This window comes from Fusarium poae, chromosome 2 (genome assembly GCF_019609905.1).
Source record: "Fusarium poae strain DAOMC 252244 chromosome 2, whole genome shotgun sequence".
NCBI lineage: Eukaryota > Fungi > Ascomycota > Sordariomycetes > Hypocreales > Nectriaceae > Fusarium > Fusarium poae.
The window spans coordinates 5,594,811-5,608,866 of record NC_058400.1 but is presented as its reverse complement, the minus strand read 5'-3'; the positions used below and the strand labels follow the sequence as shown (position 1 = coordinate 5,608,866).

Here is a 14,056-nt window from a genome sequence, read left to right as displayed (position 1 = left end):
ATCGGAGCGAAGTTCTCCAGAGGGTTCTTGGGTACTCCTAGATCGAAGAGTGCTTTTTTTCCCGATGAACTTTCTATCAAGAATGACCATGTTGTGGCCGTAGGTATAAAATCTAAGCCTGCCATGGCAGGTTTCAGAAGGTGTTGCAAAGGCATCCTTGACAGACGCAGAGAAGAGTCAATGATGCTCACTCTGGCGGTTGCACCAGATGGCACGTCGAAATAAGGTGTCTCAACCATTTCGATCTATTTAGAGGCCGTTGAAGGATGAGATATAGAGGAAAAGATATGTTCTTGTTGCTAAGCGAAAATGAGTGTTTTATATCTTGATATAAGAACCGGATGCTTCGTGCCGGGAGCTCCGTACCGGGACATGACATAATTCTGAACTGCTTATTACCAGTAGATCGGTCAATCCTATGATTGCATTACGAATTTCATCCGTGAGAACTTAGTGGATTTGTTCCGTGTTATAGAGTCTGTTCTACCAGACGGTCTTTAACCGGAAATTCCGATCCGACATTCCCGCTGTCAGGTCAGCATTGCTTTGTCATGAGATTTATAACAATCGCCTGTCGATCAAGCAGGAATAAGACTGTTTCCATATGAGTTTTCTCGGGAGATTCTTAATTGCTATATCAAAGTGGCTTTAGCATTGCACTAAAGCGCGAAACAAGACGTCATGGTTTCAGTTCGTTGCGCGTCCAAAGAACTAGGTTTAGCGGGGAGATAGATCTACAGCCTCGGCTTACTCCACGTGAGGAGATATACAACAACCATGTACCTATGTCCATGCTGTACGACAGGAGCTTAGTCTTCATCTTCAACAACAATAACTAAATAACGGAATTTCCCATCAATACTCAAGATGACACATAATGAAGTCGATCCTCAAAGATTGAGTCAACCTTTCTCCCTACCAGATCCCAGTAGTTTCTCCACCTTCCAGCGAGACATCTACCAATCCTTTCGGCCTCCTCTTTTCTCTACGAACCCCGCAAAATGGGAATCACTGGCCAGGGAAAAAGTCCCTGCTGCCAACTTTGGCTACGTCCACGGCTCAGCTAGCAGTGCTGCTACAGCCAAAGCTAATACTGACGCCTTTAATCGGTACCGACTGAGGCCACGCTTTCTCGTTGACGTCACGAGGCGCGACGTAGACGTTGACTTATTTGGAACCAAGTACAAAAGCCCTTTGCTTGTGTCGCCGATCGGGGTCCAGAGTATCCTACATCCTGATGCAGAGGAAGCTACTGCAAGAGCATGTAATAATGTTGGCGTGCCCATGATTCTGTCAACTGCTGCTACGAGGTCAATAGAGCAGGTCGCCAACGCCAACGCTGACGGTGATCGATGGTTCCAACTTTACTGGCCTAAGCCGCAGTACGAAGAAGTCACAGCAAGTCTCCTCGCTCGTGCGAAAGCATCAGGTTATAAAGTCCTTGTTGTCACTCTCGACACGTTCAGTCTGGGTTGGAGACCAACAGATCTCGATACCTCTTACCTGCCCTTTGTTTGGGGTCAAGGCTGTCAAATCGGCTTTTCGGATCCTGTGTTCAATAAGATGTTTGATGAAATGCAAAAGAACGATTCACGAGGCGTGGGAGAGAAATTGGCTGAATTGTGGTCGATCATGAGACGACCTGGCACCGTATACGGTGCTGCGCGTGTTCTTGCGAACGCAAGGACGATGGTCAAGTCGAAAGCCTGGATTGACGTGATCAATTCGGGTACATACCGTGAATGGGAGCATCTCAAGATCCTGAAGGAACTGTGGGATGGTCCGATTGTTCTGAAGGGAATCCAGACAGTCGAAGATGCTCATCTGGCCATTGAACATGGTATAGATGGTATCATTGTGTCCAATCATGGTGGTCGTCAACTCGATGGTGCAGTAACATCACTTGACGCTCTCGCCGAGATTACAGCCGATCAAAAAGTCAAAGATTCTGACCTAACTATCATCTTTGACAGTGGCGTAAGGACAGGGTCAGATATACTCAAGGCACTGGCCCTCGGAGCGAAGGCAGTTTCCATCGGTCGACCTTATGCGTATGGGCTTGCCGCGGGTGGACAACAGGGCGTGGAGCACGTGTTGAAGTGTCTGCTCGCGGATATGGACAACATGCTCGCCAATGTTGGCAAGAAGAGCATTCGAGACTTGAGCAAAGATGATCTTCAGGTTTTGCCTCTGTCGAAACTGTGATTGAACTTCTACCATGCAAGTCGAGTTTACAGGCGGTTACTTTTGATCTCTGAGGTGAATAGTCTTTTGGTATTCTTTAAGCGTCATGGTCATTTCTTTTTTGTCGTGCCAATAATAAACTCTCGTTTCTACTTTACAATATCCGTGTCTAAATGCAACATCTGCAGCGGCAATGACGGCAAATCAGGGAAGTGATATTTTGTGTTAACGCCGAAAACATGGCCCTGCAAATTAGCCAATCACTATAGGCGAGCGTTTCGCTAGAGGTTATCGCCGAAATCCACATACGTCAAATCGCCGTTGTCATCGGAGTTGAGGTTACAGAATCAGGTTACGATATTACAGATTGTTCTATATAAGCGCTACTTCGTACTTTAAGCTTGTTGCGAGCAGAACTTCATCTCGAGACTGTTACGTACAAATCACCATGGATTCTGAACACAACTTTCAGACGCTCAAGGGCAAGGTTGCTATCATTACAGGTGCTTCTCGTGGTCTTGGTGCGGGCTTTGCGTACGAACTTGCAAGAAGGGGCGCCAAGGTTAGCAACTTCTATACTCAAATCGACTATTCCTGACCGATAACAGATTGTTGCAACATATACTTCTCCGAGCAGCGAAAGGCTTGTCAGCGAATTATCGGAAAAGATATCATCTCTTGATCCACCGTCGCAATGCATAGGCGTCAAAGCGGATCTCAAGGAGGAATCTTCCCCTGCTGAGATAGTCCGCCAAGCGGTTGCTACCTTTGGTACACAAATTGACATCCTCATCAACAACGCCGGCATGGAGATTGTCAAGCCTCACACAGATCTGACAATATCTGATTTCGACTCCATTTTCTACCTAAACGTCCGCGCACCTCTCCTACTCCTACAAGCTGTAAAACCCTACCTTCCATCCTCGGGTGGCGGGCGCATCATCAACATCTCGTCTGTAGGTGCTCGATGCGGTTTCAAGAACTTGTCTCTTTATTGTGCTTCGAAATCTGCACTTGAAGGACTGACACGTTCATGGGCTGCGGAGCTTGGTGGAGAGGGACATACAGTCAATGCGGTGAATCCGGGGCCTGTGCAGAGTGATTTGTTGGATAACATTCCAAAAGAGATTGTGGATATGCAGAAAAAGCAGACTCCGGCTGGCAATAGGCTGGGAGAAGTGGACGATGTTGCCCAAATTGTTGCTTGGTTAGCTTCGGAAGAGAGTCGTTGGATTACCGGTCAGGCTCTCTCTGCTAGTGGTGGATTGGAGATGTACTGATTGGAAACTATCGGAGAGTGCCTAGCCACTAATAGGGTTATAATATAACAGACATTTCCATTTTCAAGCAATCTTCACTGTCCTTAAATAGTAGATACCTTCTAAAACGACTCTTGAGCTGGCCTCAAGTCCAACTCATGGACCCAAAGCGAGCTGGGCTGCTGTGATAACCACAAATACGTCTGCCCAACATCCTCGGCCCTCATATGCTTTCCGGTCCTGGTTTCCTCGGTATCCTCATCCCTGATATGACCATTCGCAATCGCATGCACACACTGTACGCCATATTTGCTGTGTTCCTTAGCGATAGCCTGCGCTACCATCCTAGCCGATGCACGAGTTGCTCCATAAGCAGCATACCCAGGGTTTGTCCTCATGGCACCCAGAGTGCCAGTGAAGATAATAGTTCCCTTCTTGGCGCCGTTTGTATCAGCCAAGAGTGTTTGGCCCCCATTTTGCTCGTAGATGAGCTTCAAAGCTTCTTGTGAAAAGACTACAGCGCCTGTGGTGTACGTCTGCATGCTTTCGCTGAAAGCCTCGGCTGTTTCTTCAAGAAAGGGCTTTTTGCTGGCGTGTTTGACGTGATATATCGCAAGTTTGAGCTTCAAACCCTTGAAGTCGTCATGGTTGCGAATATCCTGGAATGTCTTGCGGAGGTTCTCGGGCTGAGTATCGGTGGGGAAGGCGTGAAGAAGTCCATTTGTCTCTTTGCGAAGAGAGTCGCGAAGATCATTGAGTTTATCGGCGTTGCGAGCCAAAAGAGCTACGGCGAAGTTACCACCATCTGCTCGGGCGAGAACACGGGCAATGCCTCGGCCGCTGGTAGGACCGGCTCCGATAATAATAGCAAGACCTGAGGGTGCCATTGTGTGGTGTTGGTTGAGATATTGTTCATTTTACTTTGACTCTCGGCGACTCCAGCGTGTGTTTTATAGATATTTCGACTTGAAGACGTCATGCCATTGCTTTGATGATGACTCTATGGACCGTTAAGTCCGATCCATAAGAGGTAATGATCACCATGCAATGCACACAGTGAACTCTATCTTAAATATCGAGTAAGTTATATAAAAACCTGTACTGATTTAGTGAGTAATAAAGACGTCAAATCATATTTGATGAGAATACAGCCTAAAAGAGTATTGACATGGTGATTTAGTCTTTTCCTAGTCTCTATTTTATTGCAGCCCGCCCAGCTGTGTTCGACCGATCACAACAGTGACTCCCATGTCCTGGACAAACCGTAGGCTGATCTCAACAGCATTGGCCCTAAAACTGCCGCTTTCTCTCCTTGCGCACTCGTTGAATTGCCTCCAGCCACCTCTTCATCTCAACGGCGTCTCTTCCATGGTATTCCATGTCTTTTATTATTGTGTCAAGGTCCAATCTTCGAGATTCTGCGCCGTCTAGTCGAAGAACAATACCTTCCCCAATGTTTTTATAATATATGTCCATAGACCGATAGAAACTTGTGGTTGTACTTGTGGTGCTGCTGAATATGGACATGATGGCATTGGAAAGTTTCTCATCAGGACGCTGAAGTAGAGACCCAGGTCCATACTTGCGGTGCACAATTGTTGGTTTCTCGCCCTCCCTACACTATAGTCCGGTGTCGGCGACGGTGTCTGTTGCCGAAAGGACATCTACGTCGATCTTCTTGATAATATTAAGGTAAGGTAATAAGATTAATTAATATAAGGATAAAGATCTAACTATAGATAGAATATATCCTCCTAGGCTATATATATATAATTAATAGATTAGATTATCTATATACTATTTATTATATTTAATTTTTAATCTTAATATTTTTATTTAATTTAAAGTTATATATATAATTTAGTTTTATTTTTTTAATCTTATAATTATCTTAATAATAAAATAAAAAACTTAAATAAAAATAAAATATTATTTTAAGTAAAAAAGTCTTAAAAAAATTCTATACTATTTAAATAATTATCTTATTAATTTACTTTTATTAGTTTTAAATTTATATTCCTAGATTTATTATAATTCTTAAGGCTTATTTAAATTCTTTAAATTTTTAAATAAAAAGTCTTTTTATTAATTTATTAATTACTTATTTATATATTAATATATATATAAATTTAATATTTTCTATTTTTATTTATTCTTTATAATAATATTTTTTAATTATTATATATTTTATTTTTTTATAATATTATAAATTCTTTATAAATATAATAGCTTTTTAATTATTTTTAAAAATAATAATTATAATTAAATTAAATTATTCTTTTAATTTAAAGATTAAATCTTATAATAGTTTTTATAATTATATTACTTTTTTTATTATATATATTTAAATTATAAATTTAGCTTTATATATTAATAATATAATTATTATTTAATATTTTAAATATTAATTAATAATACTACTTTTAAATTAAAAGATATATTTTATAATTAATTTTCTTATATCTAGGTTTACTCTCTAGTTTATATTATAATATCTTAAGAGTTTTTTTAATTATTTTTTAAATATTAAGATATAGTTTTTTATTCCTTTAAAATAATATAAAACTTATTTTACCCTAGTAATATATTCTTCTATTAGATTTTTAAAATAATAATTAAATAATAAGATTATATATATAATATTTAGTCTTATTCTTAATATTATATATATTAATAAATTAATTACTTTTATATATTAATTCTTAGTCTTATTTAAGGCTAAGTAATTTAATCTTATTTCCTTGAATTTTATATCTAGAGATATTAGTATTTTAATAATATAATAATCTTCTATTCTAAGGTTATAAAGTACTTTCTTAATATATATCTTCTAGTTAAAATATAGTCTTTTTCTTATATAATCTTTCTTAATTATAATTCCTAGGTAATAATAATATAATTTAAGGTTAATTATTTAAAACTATTAAGATAATTATTTCTTAATTATTTTAATTTTATCTATATCTAGTTTAATAATTAATAAGTTATTTATATAAATAGTAATATATATTAAGTCTTTAATAAATATTTTTATATTAATATATACTAATTTAAAGCCTAATTTAATTAAATATTTTAATAATATTTAATATTAAATTCTTAGAGATTATTTAAGACTATATAGTGCCTTATTTAATTTATATACTTATCTTAAATTATTATTAAACCTTTCTAGTTATTATACTTATATATCTTTATTAATCTTTCTATATAGAAATATAGTTTTTATATCTATTTATTTAATATAATAGTCTATTATAATTATAATTATAAATATTACTTTATAGCTTATTAATTTTATAATTAATATAAATATCTTATAATAATTAATACTTTTTATTACTTAAAGCCTTAAATAATAAAGTATCTTTTATATTTAATAATTTATTTATTTACTCTTTATTTAATTTTAAAAACCTATTTTCTTTATAAAAGAGATATATTTTATAGTAAATATATAAAATACTATATACTATTATCTTTAATTAAAGCTATTTCCTTATTTATTACCTTTTTCTATTTATTCTATCTATTACTCTTTATAGCTTATTTATATATCTTAGGTTTAAGATTATATATTAAAAGAGTATATAATACTATAAGGCTAATAAGTAAAAATTTATTATTTAAACTTAATAACTTAGCTATAAGTTTAAATCTTAATATTTATTATAATAATAATTAAAATAAAATAAATTTAAAATAATATTATATAGCTAAATAAAAAACTTTATATATATTTACTATAATATTATCTTATTCTTTTAATTAAAATAAAAAGATAATAATAATTAAATTATAAATAATTTTATTATTTAATAATATTAAATAATAACTTATTAATATATTATCTTTTAATATTATATATAAAGATATTTTATATTAAGGTTAAATAGTTTAAGTAAAGTTTAAGCTAATTAAACTCTATTATAATTATTTTACTTAATATATTATAATTATATAAATATCTTTAAATAACTTAAGAATATTTAATTTATATTTAAGTTAAATATTTTATATATTCTAATTATTCTTTTCTATCTTTCTCTTCTTAATAAAAGTCTTATTAAAAACTATATTATTTATAATAAAGACTTAATTATTATTTTTTAATAAGATATAATTCTATAACTCTTAATATCTTAAGAGTTTATAGGGTTTTATTTTTTTTTTCTATTTTTCTTTATTTTACTAAAGAGATAAGTATATATTCTTTACTTTTAATAACTTAAAGATATTTTAAATCTAGTTTTTTATTAATTTAAGCTTCTTAAGAAGTCTTATTTTTTCTAGCTATAAGACTTAAATTCTTAATATAGTTATAAGTATATAGGATAAATAGCTACTATTTTAATAATAATCCTAATAAGATTATAACTAGATTTAATTTCTCTAGGATAATTTAATTTTTAACTTTAATAAGGCTATTTTATTAATATTATTCTATTATAATATATAGTATCTTAATGCCTAGATTCTTATAATATTATTAAAATAAATATAATATATTTTTTCTTTCTTTATTAAAATATAAAAATTTAAATTATTTTATAATTATCTCTTTTAATTAAATTAATTTCTAGAAAATATTTTCTATCTCTAATTTCTCTTTTAATAAAAAGATTTATAATATTATAGTATAATTATTAATAAAAAGGGCCTAGTATTTATATCTATTTATTCCTTTAATTAGAAATAGACTAGCTATATCTATATAGAGACTTTTAAATAGTTTTATACTTTTCTTAATACTACTTATATAAAGGACTTCTTTTATTTTCTTAAGACTATAGCTATTATACTTTAGTCTTAATATTATTAATTAAAGTCCTATAGATTATTTCTATAGTTTCTTAATATTTCTTTCTTTAAGATATCCTAGTTTATTATATTAAATTCTTAAGTTTAAATTTTATATTTTAAATAAAGTAAAAGCTATTTTTATTTTTTATTCTTTCTTATTAATAATATAAATCTTATTCTTTTAAGTAATTATTATTATTATTTATTTTTATTAAATAATAATTACTTTCTTATATTTAAATATAATAGATATTCTTTTAATCTTAAGTATAAAGATTAATACTAGGTTTATATATATATTTAAAATAAAGAGAGATTATTATAAAATAATTACCTTACTTACTTATATATTAATCTTATATATATTAATACCTCTTAATATAACCTTAATATTTATAATTCTATTAATTAGGTTTTTATAGTAAAGTTTAAAATAGCTAAACTTTATTAATTAATAGAATATATATAAGGATATATTACTATTAAGGATATAGATCTTTTATAGTATTTATATAGTTTTTAATAGTCTAGTTAATAATAATATATTATTAAATACTATAAAGCCTATTTTTTATTTAAAGATTTTATTTATTATAACTATTATAGTATAGCTATTTCTAAAGTAATCTTATTAATTTTTAATTCTTAGATATTTATTTTTCTTATTTTAATTAATATAAAACTTTTTTTTAAATATAAGTATATTTTTTAATATTCTTTAATATTATATTCTATCTAGTTATATATTAAGTAAATTAGTTTATCTTTATTATTATCCTTAAGTCTATCCTTTAACTTTACTAAGTTATTTCTTATAATTAATATAGTCTATTAATTATCTTACTGCTTTATTACTTATTCTTTTTATTTTACCTTTATAATTATATTATTAAATAATATAGATTATTTTATAATAACCCTATTTATATCTCTTTCTAGAAATATATTATAATTCTAATAAAATAAAATTAAAAAGATTAAATAAATTAAGCTTAATCTAATAAGGAACTTATTAATAAACTAAAGGTATTTAATAATATAGCTTTTATTTAATTTTAATAATATAATTTTAACTTTTTAAAGTTTATTTATAAAGTATATAATACTATTATAATTCTTAAGATAGAGTTTTTAATACTTTTAATTAAATTATTAAAAGTAAATATTTCTTTTTAAATAAAAATAATTCTAAGTAAACTTAATAATCTTTTTAACTATCTTATTATTTATAATACTTTTCTTTACTATATTCCTATAGTTATAACTTAGTTTATTCTTAATAGCTATAATTACTTTCTTTTATTTACTTTTTTATACTTTATTTTATATATTTAAGGTTTTTTAATTTAAGTCCATAATAACTATAGCTAAAGATAATTAAATCTTATTATAAATTAAGAAATCTTTATACTCTATTATAGTAAAATAGTCCTTAATCTCTCTTATTTATTTAATAGCTTAATCTAAGGACTTTAGCTTATTAATTTAAATAAAATAATTAAAATTATATTCCTTAGAAAATATATTATTAATAATTTATAATAATAATTATTATATTATTATCTTTTTTATTTAAACTTAATAAATTATATTATATTAATATAATTAAGTCTATTAATATTATATCTTTAAATTCTATATTTAGAAAAAAAGACTTTATTATAAGTTTAAATAAATCTATTAAGCTTATAATAAAAAGAGTATTTTTAAATACTAGTAAATTTAAAAAAATAAGTAATAATATAGATAATAGCTATATATAAGTCTTATTTATTTTTAAGCTAAAAGATATAGTTTTCTTTATTTTAATAATTAAGAATAAAAAATTCTCTTTATATAAGTATTAAAAAAAAGAAGGTTTTTTTAATATCTTATATAAATATAAATTATATTTATATCTTTTTATTTTTAAGTTTATTAGCTAATTAATATCTTGTCACAGCTCGAAGTCAGACCAACCTACCCTAGAGCCACAAGTGGATCAGATCACGTGGCGATAGCGTTATCGCCGTAACCTTAGTTAGACCGCCAGTCAGATCCTGAACGTAGCTCCTTGAGCTACGTCTTGTTAATAGAGCCTGACCTGCCTGCAGTGCCTATCCGTAGCAATAGAACCTATTACGCCCGAAGCGTTCCCTGTCCACCCGTACCGCCGGACTCAGCCCGTGACACTACGTAGCTCCTAACCGTTGGACACCGAACGCGATGTCTGCCCGCCCGCTCCCGCCCTTCCTGCCGGACAGCGTCGAGTCATTCCGTGACCATGCCCCGGAACACCTAGACGATTGGTTCGAATACTTCCGGAACGTTTATACCTACGCCGAGAACGCCCAGAACCGTATATCCCAGCTGGAGAATGAGACCCAGAACATGAAGGATAAACATCAAGGACTCGAACAATCCCTGCAACAAATCACCACTGAGCGTAACTTTGCCCGAGCCCAGCTCGAGTACACTGAGCAACAACACGAGAAGGCCCTAAAGAGGAAGGACGACGACATCTTCGAGGCCCGCCTCGCCGAACGTCGCGCCCTCGATGCCACCCGACCTACCGTACCTACTATCCGTGAACCCCCCGAGACTAGCGCTCCCGCTGAGCTTCGTGTAGCGACTCCTATGGGAACGACTCCTCCGCCTTCTTCCCGATCTACCGAATCAACCAGTCTTACCGAACGATTACCCGACCCTGACAAGTTTGAGGGCGAACGGAGCGACCTACGCCGTTTCGTCTCCCAGATACACTCAAAACTAAAAGCTAACCATGACCGATTCCCGACACGCCTCGCCCGAATGTCCTATGTAACTGGCCGTCTTAAGGGACGCGCCTATGCACAAGTCCTACCGCACATTAAAGCTGGTGAATGCCAACTCCCCGACTACCAGGATATTATCGATCTACTAGAACGCGCTTTTGGAGACCCGAACCGGATCAATAATGCCCGCGCCGAATTATTCCGCCTTCGCCAGACTCACAAGGATTTCAGCACCTTCTTCGCCGAGTTCCAACGCCTCGCGCTGGAAGGAGAAATGTCAGAAGAGGCCCTCCCTACCCTGTTGGAACAAGCTGTCTCCCGAGAACTACGCGGAATGCTTATACACAACCCACCGCCTAGCTATAAATATCACGACCTAGCCACCTTCCTACAAGAATTGGAAAACCGACGACGCCGCTTCGCAGCGGAGCCACAGCCTGCGTCACGAAAGACGAATATGCCGCTGAAGGAGTACCCCCAGACACTCCGAAAGAAGTCCCCATCGCCTCGTAGAGGGAGAAGCCCCCCCGAAAACCGCCAACCAGCCGGAGAACCTATGGACCTCAGCAATCAGCGCCGCTATAACCGCCCTAACCAACGACGGGAGAACAACCAGTGCTTCCGTTGCGGTTCAGCCAACCACTACCTCCGCGACTGTCCCGAACCTGACACACGTCCAACCAGGCTCCGTCAAGCCACCTTCGCTTATAGCCCCAACCGCACCAGCCAGCCCCCGTCTCCACACTCGCCTACATCCAGCCGCGCCAGTTCCCGCCGATCTAGACACTCCCGAGGACGCCAGGAAAACGGGGTGAGCCTGTCTTAAGTCGGCGCCAGGCTCCCCTCCCCGCACCTACTGTACCGAAGATTAAACTGTCCGCCGCCTCCGTTCATGGAATCCCGATTGAGAACGAGAACAACCAACGTTCGAACCTGATGATACTGCCTGCCAGCCTCAATGTGGCCGGAAGAGAACCAATTCCGTCTTACGCTATGACCGATAGCGGAGCGGAAGGAAAAGGGTTTATCGACGAGAGCTGGGCTAAGTCCCAGAACCTGAAGTTTAGACCCCTGAAGAGAACCTTCGAGATTGAAGTGTTCGACGGGCGACCTGCCGAGAGCGGGAAGGTCGCCTACTACGTCCGCGCCGGACTCCGCATTGCCGATCACGAGCAGAAGAGCATGATCTTCTACGTGACCCAGCTAGCCAGCTACCCTATTGTCCTGGGAATGCCTTGGCTAAAGCAACACGACCCGCAGGTGGGCTTCGCGGCCCACACGTTCACATTTAACAGCCCGTACTGCCAGAAATTCTGCAACACCCCAACCAAGCCTACAAGGATTAAGGCTTTACAGACCGTCCCGAAGAAGTTCATGCGCCAGATGAAAGGGAGTATCCCACCAGCCTTGGAGGGAAAGGATATCCTCCCGGTTTCCCTGCGAACCGCCCGAATATACAGCCAGAAGGACCGTTACCGCCTCTTCACCGTCACCCTGAAGCAACTGGACTACCTGCTTAAGCCTGAGCCAGAGGCATTCGTGCTGCCGGAAGAACTTCGAGAGTTCCAGGACGTTTTCTCGCCTAAGGAGGCAGAGAAGCTACCACCGCACCGATCTGGAGACCACCACATCGAGCTAACCCCAGGAGGAAAACTGCCGTTTGGACCCTTGTATGGAATGTCCCGGAACGAACTGACAGCCCTACGAGAGTGGCTAGACGAGAATCTGCGTAAAGGATTCATCCGCCCAAGCTCGTCGCCTGTAGCCTCCCCGGTACTATTCGTCAAGAAACCCGGCGGTGGTCTACGCTTCTGCGTGGACTACCGAGCCCTGAATAATATTACGGTTAAGGACCGCTACCCGCTCCCCCCTGATCAAAGAATCCCTGAATAACCTGTCTGGTATGAAATACTTCTCCCGTATTGACATCGTATCGGCCTTCAATAATCTGCGTATCAAGGAAGGCCAGGAGTACCTGACAGCATTCCGCACCCGATTCGGATTATATGAGTCACTGGTTATGCCCTTCGGCCTAACAGGAGCCCCCGCGACCTTCCAGCGGTACATTAATGATGCGCTGAGGGAATACCTGGATATATTCTGCACTGCGTACCTGGACGATAGCCTGATCTATAGCCGGACCCGAGAAGAACATGTCGAGCAATTAAAGATGGTGCTTGAAAAACTGAGAGCTGCCGGGTTATTCGCAAACCCAGCCAAATGCGAATTCATGGTTACGGAAACCAAGTTCCTAGGCCTTATCGTGGGACGAGACGGCATCCGAATGGACCCTGCAAAGATCGAAACTGTTAAGAACTGGCAAACCCCGACCTGCCTGACAGATGTACAAGCTTTCACAGGATTTGCGAACTTCTACAGGAGGTTCATCCGTGACTTCTCTAAGCTTACAGCCCCGTTGAACCACCTGACAAAGAAAGACGTACCGTTCGTCTGGGACGAAACCTGCGAAAAGGCTTTCCGAGACTTGAAGGGAGCCTTCACATCAGCACCGATCTTACGCCCCTTCGATTGGACGAAGGACGTAATCCTGGAGACAGACGCCTCTGACTATGTATCCGCCGGTGTGCTGTCGCAATACGACGATGACGGAAGGCTGCACCCGGTAGCCTTCTTCTCCAAGAAGCATACGTCCACGGAATGCAACTACGAGATCTACGATAAGGAACTCATGGCCATTATTCGCTGCTTCGAAGAATGGAGACCCGAACTGGAGGGGGCACCCTCACCGATAAAAGTGATCACGGATCACAAGAACCTGGAGTACTTTACGACGACGAAGTTACTTAACCGACGACAAGCCCGCTGGTCTGAGTTCCTGTCCCGATTTAATTTCCAGATCACATATCGACCTGGGAAACAGGGAGTTAAACCCGATGCCCTGACCAGGAGGTCAGAAGACCTCCCTAAAGAGGGGGATGAGCGCTTAGCGCACCAAAGCCAGGTGGTACTAAAGAAAGAGAACTGGCAACTTCCGCCGCTACGAGTCCAGAGAGCCCGCATCCGCCACCCACTACAACAGAACCAACCCGCACCAAC

General features: G+C 36.6%; 4 protein-coding genes across 4 annotated transcripts; 3 read left to right on the top strand and 1 right to left on the bottom strand.

Moving 5' to 3' along the window:
* Positions 1 to 867: 867 nt before the first annotated feature.
* FPOAC1_005825 (uncharacterized protein) lies at positions 868 to 2,205 on the top strand (the record flags this gene model as incomplete). Its single annotated transcript, XM_044850338.1, has 1 exon — positions 868 to 2,205. One exon carries the CDS (start codon positions 868 to 870, stop codon positions 2,203 to 2,205), a length of 1,338 nt encoding a protein of 445 aa, XP_044709048.1.
* A 427-nt stretch (positions 2,206 to 2,632) lies between these two features.
* Positions 2,633 to 3,464, top strand: FPOAC1_005824 (uncharacterized protein; the record flags this gene model as incomplete). The annotated part of the gene is made up of 2 exons (XM_044850337.1): positions 2,633 to 2,746; positions 2,793 to 3,464. The coding sequence occupies 2 exons, from the start codon at positions 2,633 to 2,635 to the stop codon at positions 3,462 to 3,464; spliced, it is 786 nt and encodes a 261-aa protein (XP_044709047.1).
* A 101-nt stretch (positions 3,465 to 3,565) lies between these two features.
* FPOAC1_005823 (uncharacterized protein) lies at positions 3,566 to 4,330 on the bottom strand (the record flags this gene model as incomplete). The annotated part of the gene is made up of 1 exon (XM_044850336.1): positions 3,566 to 4,330. One exon carries the CDS (start codon positions 4,328 to 4,330, stop codon positions 3,566 to 3,568), a length of 765 nt encoding a protein of 254 aa, XP_044709046.1.
* A 6,121-nt stretch (positions 4,331 to 10,451) lies between these two features.
* On the top strand, positions 10,452 to 11,512 carry FPOAC1_005822 (uncharacterized protein; the record flags this gene model as incomplete). The annotated part of the gene is made up of 2 exons (XM_044850335.1): positions 10,452 to 11,299; positions 11,380 to 11,512. The coding sequence occupies 2 exons, from the start codon at positions 10,452 to 10,454 to the stop codon at positions 11,510 to 11,512; spliced, it is 981 nt and encodes a 326-aa protein (XP_044709045.1).
* Between the last annotated feature and the right edge of the window lie 2,544 nt (positions 11,513 to 14,056).